Source organism: Citrus sinensis, chromosome 2 (genome assembly GCF_022201045.2).
Source record: "Citrus sinensis cultivar Valencia sweet orange chromosome 2, DVS_A1.0, whole genome shotgun sequence".
Classification (NCBI taxonomy): domain Eukaryota; kingdom Viridiplantae; phylum Streptophyta; class Magnoliopsida; order Sapindales; family Rutaceae; genus Citrus; species Citrus sinensis.
In genome coordinates, this window is record NC_068557.1 from 10,254,971 (window position 1) to 10,275,068 (window position 20,098).

The 20,098-nt window shown below is 35.5% G+C and overlaps 2 protein-coding genes across 2 annotated transcripts; both read right to left on the minus strand.

Moving 5' to 3' along the window:
- Nucleotides 1-1,515: 1,515 nt before the first annotated feature.
- On the minus strand, nucleotides 1,516-6,557 carry LOC102622513 (probable inactive leucine-rich repeat receptor-like protein kinase At3g03770). The gene is made up of 7 exons (XM_006469959.4): nucleotides 4,240-6,557; nucleotides 3,959-4,092; nucleotides 3,349-3,592; nucleotides 2,640-2,851; nucleotides 2,510-2,535; nucleotides 2,308-2,419; nucleotides 1,516-2,152 (listed from the first exon to the last, which is right to left on the minus strand). The coding sequence occupies exons 1-7, from the start codon at nucleotides 5,591-5,593 to the stop codon at nucleotides 1,928-1,930; spliced, it is 2,307 nt and encodes a 768-aa protein (XP_006470022.1). The 5' UTR covers nucleotides 5,594-6,557; the 3' UTR covers nucleotides 1,516-1,927.
- A 3,793-nt stretch (nucleotides 6,558-10,350) lies between these two features.
- Nucleotides 10,351-17,910, minus strand: LOC102622219 (uncharacterized). Its single transcript, XM_052434897.1, has 6 exons — nucleotides 16,525-17,910; nucleotides 16,341-16,412; nucleotides 15,315-15,394; nucleotides 13,508-13,605; nucleotides 13,285-13,419; nucleotides 10,351-11,913 (listed from the first exon to the last, which is right to left on the minus strand). Exons 1-6 carry the CDS (start codon nucleotides 17,716-17,718, stop codon nucleotides 10,685-10,687), a joined length of 2,808 nt encoding a protein of 935 aa, XP_052290857.1. The 5' UTR covers nucleotides 17,719-17,910; the 3' UTR covers nucleotides 10,351-10,684.
- Between the last annotated feature and the right edge of the window lie 2,188 nt (nucleotides 17,911-20,098).

Genomic DNA, 20,098 nt, shown 5'->3' on the forward strand with positions numbered 1-20,098 from the left:
GGTATGGTGATTTATTCGATAAAAGTCATGTCTTATAATCTAATATTGTGAAATAATGTTTATTTTGAATTTTCGGTAATTTTTTTATATTACCATAATAGCATGTTTACTACAATTAGTAATAAAAAAAAACACATAATGACATCAAATATTGTCTCACATGGGAATAGGGAGCTATTGCTTCACTTTACCATCGACAGTAAATGCCCATTATTTATGAATTGTCTTTAATACAACATTGTCAAAGTTCAAATCTAAATAATTAAGGCAGGTGAAAGGCGTGAAAGTGTGTTGGATGTCTCTAATTTCATTAAGAACTGAAGATAGGAATGTACATATTGGATAGATATGTAATAAGTTTAAAACCATATAATTTAATTGATTATCTTGTTTAATTTTTTAAGTTGACAAAACATATTTGGTATTCTTTTTAATACTGATTGTAGTAAACATATTATTATTGTTTATGACATAACTATATAATAAGTGAGATTCACATAAAATTCAACTATATATATTATATTAAAAGTAAATAAAAAAATATCATGACAATTTAGAAATTGAAGAACCCCACATGGGTGTTCTTCACTTCATTTAAAGAAAGCAGAAATAAAAGTGTTTTATTTAATGTTTATTTGACAGAAACACAGCCCAGTCAAACACGTTTTGCATTTTTCTATTCTTGTAAAAACATAAAATGATTGTGGGAAAACGGTAACGAAAGCACCCTTTGATATTTTATAATTTATAAATGAGAGGTGACGATTTTAATGCGCGTGGAGGTTACCCTGTCGAGGTGTTCGCGCGTCGTTTTCAGGTTCTGTGGTAGGCGTTATTCACCGACATTGTGTTGTTAAACACGATGCCCGCGAAAGTGGAGCACACTGCTCACAATACCATCAGCGGGGACTCTCTGTTTTGGGCTTTTCTCCTCATGGGCCGTAAATTGTCCAAATTAGCCCACTATTTACTCTTTTTAAGCCACTAAAGCATGCGGAAAATTAATTTAAAAAATCAGTTGAGAATATTTTTAAGGAAAAAAAAGAGTTAATTAAGAATCCAGATCTAACAGCTTAAGGTAGATTATCCATCAAAATCATGATCTGAGGCACGATTATTAAACTACTTAAAAACAAATAAGATGTTAATTAAACTCAAAGCAAATACAAACAAAACCGATAAAGAAAGAAAAGACTGGAAATGGTTGACAGAAGAGGAGAGAGGGAAGGTTGAAATGTCTTTGTCCATATGACCAAATCAAATCTGAACACTGATCCTTGCTGGCGAATTAAAAATTATAATATTATAATCTGAGGAAAGATTTCCTAATATTTTTAGAAATGATTTAATAGATTTTTGTTGATTTATTTTTCGGGTATGATTTCATTTGACTGCAATCCCTTGCCTTGGTTTTAAAGCTTCAGAATATGGGAAGCTACCTGACAATTCTGAACAACAGCCATTAACGAATAAAAGAAAAAAGATTTCATAACCAACACAACGCCACCAGAAACATAAATCAAGCAGGCAACTTTACTTCAAAGAGTAACAAGAACCACTCTGGTCTCTGCTCTTGGTGGGTTTCATCTCATGATACAGATAAAGAACTTGAAAGAACTTGTTAATGCAACTACATCCTAGTTACCCCACATCAACCTTTCTTTCATGATTGTATCCTTCAATGGAACCAACTGCGAGTGTCACGGATTATGGAAATAGGACATTCAATTTCACATGCACGGTAGGCAACAATGAGTGTTGATGCATCCATAACAAATACTAACCATATACACGGTCAACCAAATCAAAGCTGGCATTTACAACTATACATAAAATGGGGAAATGCTGACAAAATATTGGCCTATATTTGAAACTAACACGATGCTGCACAAGCTCAGGCCACATCACCTCAATCCCAAATATACCACTATGATGTAGAATCTGATTTCTGATCGGCATCAGCTGTGGCCTGGACTTGAGCAGCATACTGTAAGTTCCAAAGGACATCCTCAAATGAGGGACGGGATGATGGCTCAGGACATATGCATTTGTTTGTGATAGATACCACGATAGATAATGACTCTTGGGAGCAAGTGGTTAACACAACTGGATCTACAATTCGTCTTCGACCATCCTGGCTGCCAAAGGATGCCTGTGAATTGTGAATCAATTCTCAGAAATGAATCATCTCAAGCAAAATAAGACATTAGTTATATACATTATCCAAAGAAACAATAAATAGAGTGTAAGCCTTTGCTTTAATATTCCATGATAACACAAAATAACTAAAGGAAAACTTTAGCATACCATTTCATTTAGCAGAAAAGCCTCTCCTTTTCCAGTTACAATAGGCCCAACAAGTGATTCAAGTAGTATAAACCCAAAGTTGTAAACATCATCCTCTAGTTTGGTCTTTTGGCTGCCATAACAATACAATACAGTTAACCACATATCAACAACTATAACCACATTCTCTGCTGAGGTTCTACAAATAAATAAGAATCCATACCTTGCTTTTGGACCTTCTCCTTTTGCCTACAGATGACAAAAGTTAATACAATGTCAGAAAAAAAAAAAAAAAGAAACTATGATATCATTGCTAGGCCAATGGGTTGATATACAGGACTAGGAAGTTTTACCTCCAGCTTTTCATGTTCTTCCATAATGATAGATATCCCATAGTCACTCAGCTTTGCAATCCGATGCTCATCAAGCAGTATATTATTTGTTGTTAATCGATTGCTAAAAGAACCAGAAATTACACTGGAATGCAGAAAATGTACAGCCTTGGCAACACCGATGAGAATTGCCAATCTATCCGACCACTTAAGAACATTCTCAGGACAATTTTCTGCAAAATGTTACCATGTCAGAGGTTGACAACCCTTGATATATAAAGTTACAGTTAGTTAGGGTCATAGACTCCATCATCAATTTATCATGCACAGGCAAATACCTTAAAAGCCTATTCAGTAAGCCTGCTGCTACGAGTCCCTAACCCCAGGATAGAAAAGAAAATTAAAGCATCCATTTCATATATTCAGTTCTGTGGTTTTCGTTTTCTAATTTTTTATCATTACACATTTTTTAAATATATAAAGCTATCTTATCAGAAACTTGAAAGCTGTCTGTTCCATCTTTCCAATGACATCAATTAATACAACTAACTTAAAGCATTATATTTCTAGTTGTCAACTAGTGCATCCTCTCATTATGGTCTTCATATGTATGAATTCTAGGAACCATGTAGAAGACACGTCTGAGGCATCCGAAAGAACACTTAAATCTATGGCTGTCTCTATGGCTTTACATCTATATACTCATCAATCCTCATAGTGCTACACTGACCTGACAGGTGTGCGCGATAGCTCCCATTAGGGATATATTCATATACAAGGAAGACCTTGTTGGTATTGGAATCATCTTGACTGCCACTCTCAATGCAGTGACCCAAAAGGCTTACTAAGTGTGGATGTTGAAGCTTTGAAAGAAAATCCAGCCGAACTTTAAGGTTTTGAATTGAATATTTCTTCAGAAATGTCAGAGATCGGATCGCAACATAGGTCCCATTTTCCAATCTTCCCTTGTAAAGCTGCAAACAAGGAAAAGATGAATTAAAAAGTATGAGGCAATTATCATACACAATGAGTTGACAGAAGTATTGCTGTGTATATTGGTATCAGAAAGGTGGGAGAACATGTGTACTCGACCTGTGTAGTTTCTTTGAAAAGGTGATGAAGGAACCGTGCGATAAAGTGTTGCAGACATAAATGGTGCTCTCTTGCAAGCATATCATAAATTTCTCATAATTGCAATCTCATGATCGAAAACTAGGTTTAATATAAAGAATTACCTTTTTGAACGAATGGTTAATCAATCTAATCTCCCAAGTTGAGATCAAGAAAAGTACGAGTATATCATCTAATTCTCAAACTTTATAATAGCTACTAGAAAGTACCTTTCCCCTAGAGCCTTCACCCATTAATGACAATGAATCAAAGTTATTTGTGGCTTCCTTCAGCTCTTCCAAGCAAAACGTCCTGTATGCTGGAGAACCTTGGGTCCCAAGCTTCACTGCTTGAGAAATTAACCCTAAACAGAGTAAAAGGCAATACAAGCACTGTTTACACACTCATGCATAGCTTCTATTAATAGCTCGTATGAAATTGATGCTGTCAGATCTATGGAGTTGAGACAATTAAAACAATAACAAAATAATCAGACCAATGTACAACTTACTGGCATTTGCAAGGACTTCAGAGGAAACCCCAGTGGGAGCATTATCCTGAACAATCTTTGGTCTCGTACTTTGTTCTTGTCTCCCTTTTGTGCAGCATCTTTTACAGTAAATGATAACCCCAAATGCCGACAGCACTAGTACAAGAACTGCCCCAAATGCAATAGCAGCAATCAGTCCTATTTCTCTTCCTCTGGATGATTTACTTCCATTGGTTTCTTTACAAAAAGCCTCTTTGTGTTGACTTGGGGTGTCATAGGACAAGCAATTGCCACCAAATTTAACAACCCTCTTATCTGAAATACTGTCTAAGCAAGGAGGAAGCTCACCTATTAACTTGTTATTAGAAATATCAACAAAACCAAGTTTGCTGCCACAACCAAGATCTTTCGGAAGTGTCCCACTCAGCATGTTAGATGCTAAATGCAAATAACTGATGTTTGGCAAAGAGAACAAAACAGAGGGGGGTATTCCACTCAGATCATTGAATGATAAATCGAGATGTTGAAGCTGCGCCAATTCACCAAATTGCTGGGGAATCGCACCCGAGAACAGGTTCCTGCTAAGGAGAACCGTAACCAACCCTTTTGGCATAAGAGGAAGTCCAGAATCCAGCTTATTCTCTCTTAAATCCAATACATGCAGGCTGGTTAAGGCACTCATATCAGGTAATTTACCAGAAAGCTCATTGTTAGACATCGCAATATCAGTTAGTGTAGCAATTCTGCAAATTGAGGAAGGAAACTGACCCTTTAGTTGATTACTCTTCAAGCTTAGTACTGTGAGGTTTGATAACGAATCCCACCAATCAGGAACATTATCATCAAAAAAGTTCTCATCCATCGTCAAAGTTTGAAGCCTAACCAACCTCGATATCCCAGATGGAATAGCACCAAACAGAAAATTTGAGCTCATATCCAAAAGTTCAAGTGAAGATAGCCGATGAATTTTATCCGGAAGTGGCCCCCATATCCCCAGTGAAACTAAGCTAAGAACCCTTAAAGTCGTTAACCTTGTCAATGTAGTAACAAAAGAATCAATAGAGAAACTTTCGGACAGAGTTTGGTTGGGAATGGGATATCCATTGTACGCAGTATTCTCCTTAACAGGCTTATCTCCCATGATTTTAAGCCCGGTGACAGAATTGTCCTGACAAGTAATGCTCACATGTGTTGTTGAAGTAAGATTACAAAGGTCTCCTTCATAATTTCCCCAAATATCTAGTGGTGAAGGGAACTCTAAATGCTTTCTTAACTGAAGCAGTACTTGAGTTTGAGAGGCTTGCCGCTCATGGGTACCAGGGAGAAACAAAACCCAAGAACAAAACACCAGCAAAAACTTGTAGAGATATCCCATTGAACAAAATCTTATAGAAACCCTAGAAATTAAGCTTGGACACTAAATTTGAAGAGGAGCAGAAACAGACCCAGAAAAGATATTTATCTAGAATGGTAAAAAATATTAACTCCACAAGTGAATTTACCTCAAAAAAAAAAATAGTTGGATTAATAGATTTGAAGAAGCCCAAGAAGAAGATTCAATAGAGTAAAACCTCAAAATCCTGCCTTTGAATTTGGATGCTAATGCAAAATAATACCAATGAAAAGTTTCAGTCTTTAACTGTGCATTCGTTAAACAAATTAAAGAATGGTCCCATACAGAAGTGACCAAAAGCTGAACTCCAAGCAAATGTTCCCGGTGAGTGCAAGAATCAGCAGGACACACGTTTCGCAAAACAAATGCTCAATGGCGAGCGAATATCTCACACGAAGTAAAAACCAAAAAACGGTAACAAGAAACAACAATGCAAGCAAAGCTCATGATCCAAGGAAAGCCTAGACACAACTTCCTAACACGGTCTGGGAGACCGAGCTAGCATTAGCATTTGTGTTGTTTAACTTGTTATGAAGTTTTGGGGTAAGGGTGATATTATTGTTATGAACTTAACGTGCCTTCGACATTAACAAAAAGATGGGCCACATTATTAATAATGGGGATAGAAGAGAGAAACCGTACAAGAGAAGAAGAAGAAGAAGCCGACAAGGGATATTAAGTGCAGTGGTGGTGGCATTAATGGGCGAGGAGCAGGACAACGACAGGTACTGGATTTTGTATTGTCAATTGTGTAGCAACTACAGCAGGGAAGGAGGGAGGGAAGAAAAGAATGGAAGATTGTTGTCTGTCGCTGCTGCGTTTTTGCTTTTGTTTCTGTTTGTATTCGTGCGTGTGATGTGACAAAGCTGAAATTGTCCAAGGATTCTGCTGCTAATTTCAGTTATGCCATCACATAACATGGGTTCTCCTTTCCCTCTCTATCTTCGAACTTTGAATGGGTTTTGGTATGTTATGACCAAAATAGCCATGGACTTTTCTTTTTCTTTTTTTTCTTTTTTTTTTTGTGTAACTACTAGCTTTACCAATAGGCAAATATTATAAAATCATACAAAGTAATGTAAATAGTTTAGGATGGATAGGAATATTATTATAAAAATTTAATAAAAATAAATTTAAATTAAAATAAGAAATAACAATGTATATAGGTGAAAATTTTATTGAAACTGAAAGTAGAAAATCAAGTATAGGATTAGAAATTTTAAGAATAATAAATTTTTTAAAATTTATTTTATTAGTTTTTAGCTAAGGATTAGAATTCAGTATTGAGCTAAATTTTTGCTGAGCACTGAATTAATGGTTAAAAATTTTTTAATTTTTTTTATTTATCTTATCTAACAACCATCGATTCAGTGCTCAACAAAAACTCAGTTCAGTACTGGATTTTTATCCTTCAAATAAATGCATGTTTTGAACATTTCATTTTGATGAGAGATAGTTATCACCAATAATAATAGTAATAAAAAAAATTTAAAGATAGGTTGGTGTAAAACAGTAATATGAGTAATAATTTGTTGGGTGGACATTTTCGAATTTGAATTCAAAAATTTTGAACTAATCTTGACACGTAGACAAATTCGAACAAAATCTTAATTATTTTTAATTTTCTTCAATCTTAGATAATTTTTTTAATTTGGTGCGTAGCCAGTATTAAAAAAAAAAAGTACATGCACGTTTTTTCTCTTTCAGATCTAGAAATTGTGGCCATATGATATTTCAAGGGGGTACTTTTGTCATTTAAATGACAAAATCCATAACGGTCAAGTCCAATAAAAAAAAGCTCATTAGCTCATTGGAAAATGGATTACTGCTAAAAGCTGAAAGCCCAAATAACGGGACCCATTACCCCGTTTTGACAGCCTGTTCCTGAATGCAAGGCCGGACCACGTTGTTTGCGAACCTTTTTTTGTTTAGGGACGTAGGAATCCCGTGAAATCACCACTCGCACCAATATGTCGTGAAACACAACTTCCTACCAAACCTCCACTACTAATTGTAATTAGACTGATTACTTTAGAAATTGGTGATGGATTATGAGCACGCGCCTTCAAGGGCAAGTGGAGCTGCAAAAGTCTTGGCCTAAAATAATAGCACCATTGTACATTTCTCTGTGTTCTGTTACAAAGCGAAGACAAAGAGGCATGTTTGTTGGATTTTTTTTTTTTTAATTTTTTCCTATTTTCATTTCTTTTTTAATTTGGATTTTGGAATCTTTACTTGGTCAATCCAAATTCATGAAACCAATGCAAATCCTCCATGTAAAAGGAAAAAAGATGAGAGCAGCTCTGGAACCCCCCATTTTGATAAGATATAATTCTCTTTGTCGCCACATCGAATATGAGGTTTTATAGAGGATTTTTGTTTTTTTTTTAGTTTCAACAAGCGAAGAATTGGTCACACAGACACATTGATTCTTACTACATGATTGTGTTTATGATTTGTTCATCATTGGAAGGAGGTAACTTTATCAAAGGTGAAAGTAGAATCAATGACTAATTGAAGACTTTTTAAAATGTCTATTTGAATATGACATATGCTTACTTCTAAATTATGAATAATTCACACATATCCACAGCTTGTGATTATGGGGTTTAGGAACTTTTTGGCATCATTAGTTCATTGATTGTTTTGTTTCACAAATGATTAGTGGTACCCACTTGCATAAATCATTCATTAATCACAGGCATAAACCGGACAAAATCGCATCAGTTGCATTAGATTTCTAGAAAGGAAATTGTGAAGCACCACGGAAATGACTTGGCAAATAATTAGGAGTAAGGAGGGAAAAGGACAATTTGCTCACCTAGATTCTCTCAATCACAACAGTGAAACAGAAAAAAAATATTAATAATCATTTGGATTAGCCTTACCATCTTTCAACTTCCAATACACCCCATTTTGTATTATACTCAACTCGTCCCTTTTTGTTTTGGGTACCAAAAATAACAACTAAGTGACTAACAAACAATTCTAAAAGCAATTGGATTCATAAAGCAATGAGCCATTACAACTTACGAAAGAAATGAGCTACATAATTCACTTGATTTGCCATTTTCTCTTTTGACCCTGCTTTTCGTTCATCTCCTTCTTCTTTCCTTGGGTCAAAACAATCCAACAATTCAAAGGGTCTCAAGCAAGTCAGGATAACAAAATGGAATCACTGCAGTTCCTTTCAAAACTTCAAAATGATTAGAAGCGTGCACTGTTTGCATAGATACTCATTGGCTTCTATGAATAATTCTTCTATTTTAATACAAGGAGAAGAAAGTATATGCAACTTTTCCCAGTGTTTGGAGAAGAAAGTATATGCAACTTTTCCCAGTGTTTCTCACCTATAGTGTACTTTTTGCAAGATTTCTAAAGTATTCAACTAATAAGTTCATTCCAGTTTGAAGAACAGTCCGCTTTTCACAATAAAATCAGTCAGTGAAACTAATTAGACTATGAAACTAGTACCAGTCAAAAGTAAAAACTCCATATCAACTCGAGCCAACCTTGAGTAATCAATTCCAAGTTTGTAAGAAAGTTCAGAGTAGTGATATAAGTTTCAGTGCCAAAACTTTTCAACAATTTGAAGGAAACCCAACAAAGAAACTTGCATCTTATATGGGATACAATGGTTTCAAATCTGGCGCTTTTGACAGCAAACCACTGCAATCTAACTAATCATTCAGAAAAGCAGAAACATAATACATTCTGCAACTAAAACCAGTTTTATATCCAATAGAGCCAAGACAGGAATCAAACAAGAAAACAAAACTTATCGTACCAAAAATCTGGAAATACAACTTCCTATTTGTATAATGTTTATCCTTACTTCGGTCTGTTGTTAACTCTAAGAGTTTTTCTGGACAAATAATTACAAGATTATTCGTCATGGTGAATGACAAAGCAATGTCCTGGGTAACCTAACAAAGTCCATAAATCAGAGAACAAAACAGAAATTACGAAACTGATAATGCAATCAGTTCTGTATCAAATTATGTGGAAGGCAGAAGCCATTCTCATACAAAAACACACAGAGCTGTGAGTATTTTTTACCACATAACTTAAATTTCAAGCACTAATTGACATCGGGTCAAGTTTCTTGACCAAAAGCATACTTCAACGAAAAGAATTAATAACAATTTATTCTTCAAAACAAATGGCATTGTCATTAAAATGTCAAAAACCATTCACAAAATGATAGTATCAAGTCAACAACCATATTATTAGTGAAGGTGTGAGCACTTCCTGTTTCTTCTTTTCCACTTTTCTCCATTAAACAACTAGATTTTGAAATATTTCCTGCACATCAAACTTGTTTGAAAAGACAAAATTTCTATCAGCATAGAAACATAAGGTATGAAAGAATAGAGTTCTGGGCTAAAGATAGGAGCTTTGATTAAAAATTTTCTAGAAACAAAAATAAAAGATAAATTATCTACAAGTGACTGCAAAACAACGGTGGAAACCACATCATAAAACAAAATTGCCGATGCTGCTGGAAGAACGAACAAATTAATGAACAAACAATTGCAAGAAGATAACACTGGTAATGTTCATACTATACATAATCCTTTCCAAAAATATGTTCACTGAGAAGCACAAGCTGAGTTATCAATTTATAAACTCTAACTGTAAAAGCACGATTTATAATAATAATAATAATAGCAATACTACTGTAGAAATAACAAAATGATTGACACAAAACACTGGTAAGGTTCGTAACATTCTGTCAATGCTGAAAAAAAAGTCTATTAATTGTTGACTGAGAATCATAAGCTGTGTAATCAATTTATAAACTCACTCAAAAGTAAATAGAAATTTCACGACACTGTTGTAGAGCTTTCAAGTTAGAGCAACTGGAAAGGTCAATGTCATCTTCCCAAAACACATACTTCAAAAGCTCTGCCAAAGTCGTGTCAATTGTAAATGTCTAAGTCAGTACAAAGGCCAGACATCTCTTCCCAGATTGAAATCAATCTGAGTTGTCAAAATACCAATATGAGTACAGATACAAGTTGCTATGTCGACCAATGCCTAACTATCATGTTATTATCCCAAAGTAGTTGCTTATGTTTGGGAAAGTTCAGCACCCACTCCACCAACCACAGCCTGTACTCCCAGCCCACCCTGGTATGCCGTCATCACTTCAGGTTCATGCATATAAGAAGTGACAAACCTTCTCTCGAAGACTTCTTTGGTCACAAATAGAGCCAAAGATACATTTACATCCTTCTTTAACAAATTTTTTGACATTAACACTTGGAGGACAGACCACCTTGGCAAGACTTTCTTCTCCAAGCTACCAATCAACAAATTAGGGTACCTTGCGATATCTGAAGGCTCCAATCCTATCTTATTCACAAAGAAATCCATCAATTTCCTAATCTTCTTTGCTGAGGCCATCATGAATAGTGGTTGTCTTTTAAATACCATACGAAATTCATCTTCAGACCACCCAAAACTAATCAGAATCTCTTTTTTCCTTTGCCAGGTTGCTTTGCTCGACATTGCCATGGACCTAACAGCCAGAATGAAAGACTTACTAGAGGGTTCAAAGCCCATTTCCTTGATCACATCAACCACATTCTTAAACAACTCAGCACGCAAAACAAGCGATGGCGGTTGCAACATAATTAGTCTAGCAATATGAGGTTCAGGCACGCCATGTGCCCTTAGAGTGTTCATATTTGGCACCACCCGCTTCTGAATATCGGAATTAACAACACGGATTGATTGCTTCAAAGCATACACAAGGTTCCCATTGGCTTGAAAAACCCCTTTAAGGAAATCAAATGTGGGTATAATGTGGTTCTCCAAACTACGGGACAACAACTCAGGATACGGACACAGAATCTTAGCCAAGTCAGGACCTGAAATACCCAGTGATTCTAAGTACTCAATCTTGGGTTTGAGGACCTTCTCTGGATCATGCGAGAGTATACGAGGGTATTTGGAGATTAGAGTAGCGATTTGGGGTTTGGTAAATCCACGAGATGTTAACAGTTGAATCGACGAATTTGGTTTCTCTGTGTCTTGAATCTTAACCAGCTTGGAAACTGAAATTGCTTTTTCTAAAGACAACCCACATGAGTGTGTGAGAAAAGAGACTGTTAGTGAACGCTCGTCACTGGGTTTTGAGACGGAGTTAACAGATGGTATTATTGTCTTCAGATTTCGGGCATAACTGATTTTTAAATCTATGCTTCCCGGTTTTTCTATAAGGGTTTTGCATATCAAACTAAACATCGCTTCTGAAAACAGAAAAAAAAAAAAAAATTTGTTTTGAGTAACAGACACTCACCAGATTTCAGAAGCTGAGTTGAGCCCGATAACGTTTTGAAGTTCCAATAACTTCGATGTTTTGCCCCTTTTATTTTATATTTTTCCCCGCAGAGGAAGAGGGCAGCTTCAAAATTAATTTTTAATTTTTTTTTTTTTTTTACAATCGGAGTTTTTGAATTAAAATGAGGCAATCACTGAGTTACATTCAAATATCACACACTGTTTGTGTGTGTGGGTGTAAGTTTCACGAATTGCAACTTAAGAACTCCCTTAAAATGGATAGGACATTATCCTTCTCATTTCTTTTTAATAATTTTTTTTTAATTCTTTAATACCATTGTTGACTTGTAAAAATACTCTCATATTTTAGTAAAATAGTCAGCCACAAATAAGAAACCCTCTTATTTTAAAAAATTATCGTAGTATCTGTAGCTTGTTAATTAAATCTTAGAGGTGTTTTTGGTGTCTTTTTAATATTCTGTTTGAAAAGACAAAACTATCACAAAACTTTAGAAAATAAAAGTGTCCCTTTTTTGTTTTAATGGACTGAATTGGTTTGCTTAATTGTTGTGATGGTGACTCAGGTAAATGAACTTTGCTTCGTAGGATAGTATTTTTTGTTATGTTAGAATTAAATCTACTGTTTGGATGATTGAAAAATGTCAATGCAGGGGGGGGGAAGGAATTGAACCTAAAAAAAAAATGTAATCTGATAATTACATCAATATTGAGAATGATATAATTGTATTGTGGTGATAACATGAACAGTGCATAGTCCAGAATTGGATGGGGAACTAGTACACACATAGAAGCTCAAACAAACAGCAATTGTGGTTTCTTTTTATATGAAGAAAAATCGCAAGCATGCCTACTTCAACATATGATACTCCATTAATCCAAGTTCATTCTGGGTTTAGAATAGTCAGCTTTTCTTTAGGGGTAGGCAAAATACCCGATCCGATCCGACCCGAAAAATTTTGGGTTCGGATTGGATCGGATGGTGAATAAAACCCGATCAGATTAAATCTTTGAAACCCGATCGGATTGCAATCGGGTCGGGTCAAAACCGATTCGATCCGAAAACCCGATCGGGTTGCTTAAAAAAAAAAACCTAAATGGCTATGACGACAGGATCTCCATGTTCAACACCAACACTCTCCGTGTTCCAAGCAAACACCACAACTCCACTTTAGAAAAAAGAAGATAAAAGTAAATCACAAAAATGAAGTTTGATTTCTTAAAGTAGATATGTAATATCTCCCAATCAATCATGAAATATCTATCTATGGTCTTAGTAATAGTTTAAGAAGGATTAAGGTACTGAGATTCAAACCAATCTGCATCGACCAAATCTTTAGCTATACCTTTATTCTTAATTATATTACCTGATTTGATTTTTAAGAGGTAACACTTAGGAGTTATGAAGTGAGCCCTATCTACAAAATGCTCCAACTTTAATTTCCCCAATTCTGTGGAAGAGATTCGATCTTCTGGAAGAGGACTTCCTAGAACAACGGAGTCTGTATCAGTGTAGTAACAGTCAGATCTAGAAATATATGGATACATATGTATTCGAGCACAAGCTGTAATAGCTGCGAACAAACAAACAGCCGACAACATAGGAGGATCCCACTCTGAAGTCCATAGGAGTTTGTTCAATCTCTTCTTTCTCTTCTTTCTCACAACTCACACAAACAACTACAACTCTACAAGCAACAACAGCAAGTCAGCACAATACTGACAGCAGCGAGCCAGCGGCAGCACACCACTCGACCAGATCTGCTGCACTGACGACAGGATCTGCTTGCTGCATCGACGATTGCTTCACTTCACTTTTATCAGATCTGCTTTTTCGATAGCCACCAACGAAACCCATGAAGCCATCGATGAAACCCATTGCCATTTGATCCATCGGCTGCTGCTTGACCCGTACGAAGCGATCCATGGTTGTTCTTCCAAGTTCCAACAAGACCGAGACTGAGATTCACGACACCAAGTCCTCCAAGCTCAACTTTTTCAATTCTTTTTCAGTTTATAATTTATATATGTATTTTTTTATGACAGTTACCGGAAGAAAGTGGAAATGGACTAAAATGAACTAATTGCATAAAAGTGATCTTGTAATTATTAAATAATTATTAAACAACCCCAAAATTAACAAAAATGATCTTTTTTGTCCTTAACCCGAATTGACCCGAAATTGATCCAAATTGTAGATCCGATCCAATCCGACCCGAATACAATCCGATCCGACCCGATCCGATCTAAAATTCGGGTTGAGTTCGGATGAGTTTCTCTCCAACCCGATCTACCCGAAATCCGATCGGGTTGACCCGAACCCGATCCGAACCCGATTTTGCCCACCCCTACTTTTCTTAATAAAACTAGTCAAAACAAAATCTCTCACGTCAACTTGAGCCAACCTTAAAGAGTAATCAATTTTCCAAGTTTGCAAGAAAGTTCAGAAAAGAAACTTGCATCTCTGATATGGGGTATAATGAGTTCAAAATGTTACGCTCTTAGTAACAAAAGCATTGCAATCTAGCTTAGGATTGAGGAAAGGGAGAAAAGCTTATACTTGCTGTAACCAATCTATGATGTTACTGATCCTACCATCAGCATCTTGTCGCTGGTAAGATTTTCTCCAGAAAGTAATTACAAGATCATCTGGCTTGCCGACAGACAAGCGACTGCACCTCTAGGGTTACCTAACAAGTTCATTGATAAGTCCCACTCAAAGAATCGTTAACAATAGCCAAGGATAGCAAATATTCTCTTAGGGTGAGAACAAACCACACTGCAAATTGAATTGAAAATACTCGATATATTTTCTTTTAAAGATTCCAAAGAGCATAAATACAAATCATTCCACTACCCAACTTCAGCAACCATAGCCGAAACTAAAGGTCCATATCACTATCATAAAGTGAAAAAAAAAAAAAACAACATATACCATGAACGTTCCTGCACATGGTTATTAATTTATTCCTAATTGCTTGGACATAATGGAACAAACTTGGCTAAGTGGCCTTGCATGCTTGCATGCGCGACTTCGGGCATGATATTGCCCTTGCATGCAAACGTAACTTCATGCATGATATTTCGGGTTCCTCTTGATGGCACGTTGTGAACGTCGTGGCACATGCAAAGTCGTATCATTCCCAAATCAAACCACAAAACAAAACCAATGAAACATAATGCATTGAATTCTGAAACTAATAATGCACTATACAGAAGCCATTCTCGTACAACGCCATACAAAAAGCTGCAAGTAATTTTCACCGCATAACTCAAACTTTTCAATCACTAATTGAAATCTGGGTCAACTTTGTGGACCAAAAACATATTTTAACTAAAAGAATTTATAACAATGTATTCTGTAAAACCAACAGCATTGTGATTAAAATATCAAAACCTATTCACAAAATGAATGCAATCGAAAGGTCCAAAACAATGCAGATCAAGTGACTGCAAAACAACTCTGGAGACACCATTCTGCAGGACAGAAAAATTTATGAATAGTGTAGAAAGAACAAATTAATGAACAATAAATTGACGCATAACACTGATAAATTTCAAAATATGACTGAGAAGTGTAAGTGCAGTTATCAATTTATCAACACAAGCAAAACTAATGAGAAAGAGTCAGAATTTCTTGGAATTGTTATAAAGCTTTAAAGTTACCATCATCTTCACAAAACACAAACCTTCAAATGATCTGTCCAAGTTATGTCAACTGTAAATGTCTGATTCAGTTTGTGAACCAAAATCACATTTCAAACTGTGTTGATAGTGGTGGTGGTAATGGTAGTTGTTGGGTAGTCAACTATGTTGATACCGCGTCCACTTTGAGAACCAAAACACATTTTTAGAGCCAAGTTTAATGACAACTAGATATTAAATATCTCCTGCACATCTTTTTCATTAATTAGAGCCAAGATTAATGACAACTAGATATTAAATATCTCCTGCACATCTTTTTCATTAAAACTTGTTTACAATATTATTCACAGAAAAGCAACAAAGAGATATAAGAAGGATGCAGACCTGGGTTAAAGATAGGTGAATATGTAAAGAATTTGAGAAACAAGAAGAGAAGGGTAAGATACTAAATTTGCATACAAAACTCAACCAAAGTCTTTCTGCAATCGACAATAAAGCTGCTGTGAAAACACAATTATCCAACACAGAAAAAATTATCAATACTGTTGGAAAAGTTAAACTGATGAACAAATAATTGAAACACATGTAAGCTTCTTAAAATACAGTTAATGTTTAAAACAAAATTATTGTTGACTGAGAGACATAAGCTGGGTTATCATTATTTCAATTAACTCAAAATTAATCAGAAAATCAATTGGAAATATCTTGACAACGTTATAGGACTTCTTTTAAGTCAAAACGACTAGAAAGGTTCAAGTCAGCCTCTCAAATAACAGACCTCCAAAGGATCTGCCCAAGTCATGTCAGCAGTAAAGTCTGTCCGTACAACAGCCAGACATCCCTTCTTAGACTGAAATCAATCTGATGCAGGGAGTTGTCGAAATGGAAATACAAGCACATAAGCTAGTTGTTATGCCAACAAGTGCCTAAATGTCATATTCTCATCTCCATGTAGTTCCTCATGTTCTGGAAAGTTCAGGGTCCCCTTCATCTGAATAGTTCTTACAATCTGCAACTACAGCCTGAACTCTCAGCCCATCCCGGTATGCCATCATCACCTCAGAGTCATCCATATAAGATGTGACAAACCTTCTCTCAAAGACTGGTTTTGTCACAATTAGAGCCTGAATAAAATCTATGTCCTTCTTTAACAAATTTTTTGACATTAAAACTTGGAGAACAGACCACCTTGGCAAGACTCTCTTCTTCAAGCTAATCAACAACAAATTAGGGCATCTAACAATATCCAAAGGCTTCAATCCTATCTCATTCACAAAGAAATCCATCAACTCCCTAATCTTCTTAGTCGAGCTAAGCATGAGCATTGGTTGTCGTTTAAACGCCAAATAAAACTCATCTTCAGACCAACTAAAGCTCATCAGCACATCCTTTTTCTTTTCCCAGTTTGCTTTGCTCAACACTGACATCGACCTAACAGCCAGAATGAACATAAAATTCGTTGGTTCAATACCAATTTTCTTTATCACGTCCATCATAGTTTTAAACAAATCACGTCTCTTAATAAGCGATGACGGATTGATCATAATTAGTTTGGCAATAAGATGTTCAGGCACACCATGTACCCTTAAAGTGTTTACATTCGGTGCCAACCGCTTCTCAATATTGCAGTTAATAATACGGCTGGATTGCTTCACAGCACGGACAAGGTTCACATTGGTCTGAACAAGCCCTTTAAGGAACTCAAATATGGGTATAATATTGCTCTTCAAACTAACCACCAAGAGCTGCTTATTTGAACAAAGAAACTTAGGCAAGTCAGCACCTGAAATACCCACTGATTCAAAGTAGTCAATCTTAGGTCTAAGGCTCTTCTCAGGATCAGCAAGAAGTAAAGTAGGGTTCTTGGAGATTAAAGTAGCAATTTGGGATTTTTCGAACCCACGAGAAGTTAATAATTGAAGAACTGAGTTTGGTTTCACTGTGTTGTGAATGTTAATCACCTTAGCGACGGAAATAGCTTTTTCTAAAGACAACCCACATGAATTTGTGAGGAAAGAGACTGTTAAAGATTGTTGGTTTGTGGGTTTTGAGATAGAGCTCAGAGAGGACTGTGTCTGGATATAACGCACATAATTGATACTTAAATCTACGCTTCTCTGTTTATCTACAAGGGTTTTGCATATCAATCGAAACATTCGCTTCTGAAAAACAAAAAATAAATTATTGTTTTGGGCAACTGAGACTCACCAGCTTGTTTGACCCTTGAGAAGACGAGTTGAGTCCCAGTTTAACGTCAATTGCTGCTCTCACGGCACAAGCTCTGCCAGTGCTTTCTTGTTCGTGTTTTTTGCCGGGCAAAAGCAAAAACTGATTTAATTAATTGTGTTTGGTAGATGAATTGGTGTAATTAAATTAGGGTTAGTAAAAGAGTCTGAGCTTGGCCCACGCCTGCAGGATTTAGACTCGGCCCGTATTGTGAGGCCCTGGTAAGGGTTTAAATTTCTTAAGTCCGCTGTAACTAGGACCAGCTTATGAAGAAAGCCTGTGCCAAATTTAAAATTAAATGCACTAATAAAAATGGAAAACAAAATGCAAATCGCAAAGGCGAAAACAAATTTAATAAACCCCAAAATTAAACAACTTTTTACTCGAGAATAATTGAATGATGAGGAAGAAAATAACCTGCAAATATTAGATTAGTTTATTTTCAATATTAGCATTTGTGGTTTATCATAAAATTGTGTTGTTAGTATTTGTGTGGATTATCAATGTACTGTGTATTGGATAATCCTATTTAATTTATTTAATTTTATTACTTTTAGCTTTGTTAAAAAATTACTTAGAAAATTTGTTGAAGCCCAAACCCCGCCCATGCTTAGCCTGTCTAAGTTTGGAGGGACTTACAAAGGGCCTAGGGCTGCTGTCAATGATATGGGCTTGAGCTTAGACTTGAAAAAGCTCACAATTTCTCAGCCCTTTTAATTATAAGAATTCATCTACCATTAAATTGTACAAGATCGATGGTAGGGATGGCAAAAATTCCCACGGGGACAAGGTCTCTTGGGGATTTTTCTTATTTAGGGAGGGTACGAGAATGATTTTATACCCAATTTTTTATTTGGGTAAGGGATTGAGACGATATTTTACCTAATTACTTATTCGGAGAAGGGACGGGGATGAGGTGGAATCCCCATCCCCTCCCCATTTCCTTATTTCATTTTTTAATTTTTAATTTCTTTTTCTAGAATTATTAGTGAATAAATAATAAATTTTAAATTGTAAAATATTAAATATTAGTGTAAATAATAAATATCAAATTATTTATACAAAAAATATAAATATTAGTTAATATAAAATGTTTAATATAATTTACACTTAATTACAACCAAAAGTATACAATCTCACAAGCCCATAACTCACAAATCACACTCTAAATCACTCTCTCACAGTCTTGCTCATCCTTTCCGAATTATTCGTGCAATAGCAAGCACCTAACTTGTCTTCATTTCATCATAACCTTGTAGCACATCGCGTTGCCAATGGCCAAGTAGCCTAGCTCATATCAACGTCAACTAGCAGTCACACATGCGGTTTTGTTGCACCATAGTCGGTGATCAGTAAGTATCATTATTCATGGACAACAATCACGTCAATAATATATAAAAATCACATTATTTAAATTTTATTTTGAAAATCATTATTTGAATAGTATATATAACAAAAGTTTGAAGGAGTAGAATGAAATAAGGTCCATTGATGATTATTCTCATTTTATTTTATATATTTTTAGGTTAATATGATTAAATTAAGTTCAAAAACTAAAAAGATATCACTTATTCGGGGATCGGGGACTCTCGAGGATCCCCTGTTATTATTCGGGGAGGGGACGGGGATCCCCTCAAGTAGTTTTGATGGGGATGGGGACATATACATAACATCGGGGATGTGTACTGGGATATTGGTCCCCTCCCCTCCCCTCCCTATTGTCATCCCTAATCAATGGTTCAAAATTTGTATTAAAATTTTATGTAAAAATTTTAAATTCAAATAATCTTTCCCTGAAATCTATCACCTAATGTATTAAAATATTTTTTTTTTGTATTTTAATGGCATTCTTATTTTATTAAAATGAGAATGTTTTGTTTATATAGTCATTTTTAGGCGCGGGTACTCACATTTTTTAAAATACAAATTTAAAGTTTTCCATTAATGTATGTAGGTGCCATACTTCCAAAGTACCAAACTATGCCGCGAGTCCATAAGAAAGGAAACTATTTCGGGGGATAACATCCAACTCATTCTGAAGGAATAAGACCCAAGGTAAAATTTCAAGTATCTTATGAAAATGAAAAGAGAGGGAAAGCTTATTCCAATCCCATATTCCATGATCTAAGGAAAACTACGTCCAAAGTCATAAGAATAAAAGTAAGAAAGTACATAGGCACAAAATAAATGACGTAGGTATAGAGTAAGTATGTTTATTTCTCTATGATCAAATTCACATCTACGTAACAATAATGATAGGTAACACATGTCAATAAGAAGAGAGCCCAAGGCAAAACCTTAAATCTATGT

Coding starts and splice junctions, on each gene's coding strand:
- LOC102622513 (XM_006469959.4), bottom strand. CDS start 5,593: ATGGGATATCTCTACAAGTTTTTGCTGGTGTTTTGTTCTTGGGTTTTG. Junction 3,593..3,958: donor GTGAAGGCTCTAGGGGAAAG/GTACTTTCTAGT, acceptor CCTTGTTTGCAG/CTTTACAAGGGAAGATTGGA. Junction 2,153..2,307: donor CTTTTCTGCTAAATGAAATG/GTATGCTAAAGT, acceptor CACAATTCACAG/GCATCCTTTGGCAGCCAGGA.
- LOC102622219 (XM_052434897.1), bottom strand. CDS start 17,718: ATGTTTCGATTGATATGCAAAACCCTTGTAGATAAACAGAGAAGCGTA. Junction 15,395..16,340: donor CTTGGGCAGATCCTTTGGAG/GTCTGTTATTTG, acceptor TCTGTCCTGCAG/AATGGTGTCTCCAGAGTTGT. Junction 13,420..13,507: donor ATCCTCCTATGTTGTCGGCT/GTTTGTTTGTTC, acceptor ACACTGATACAG/ACTCCGTTGTTCTAGGAAGT.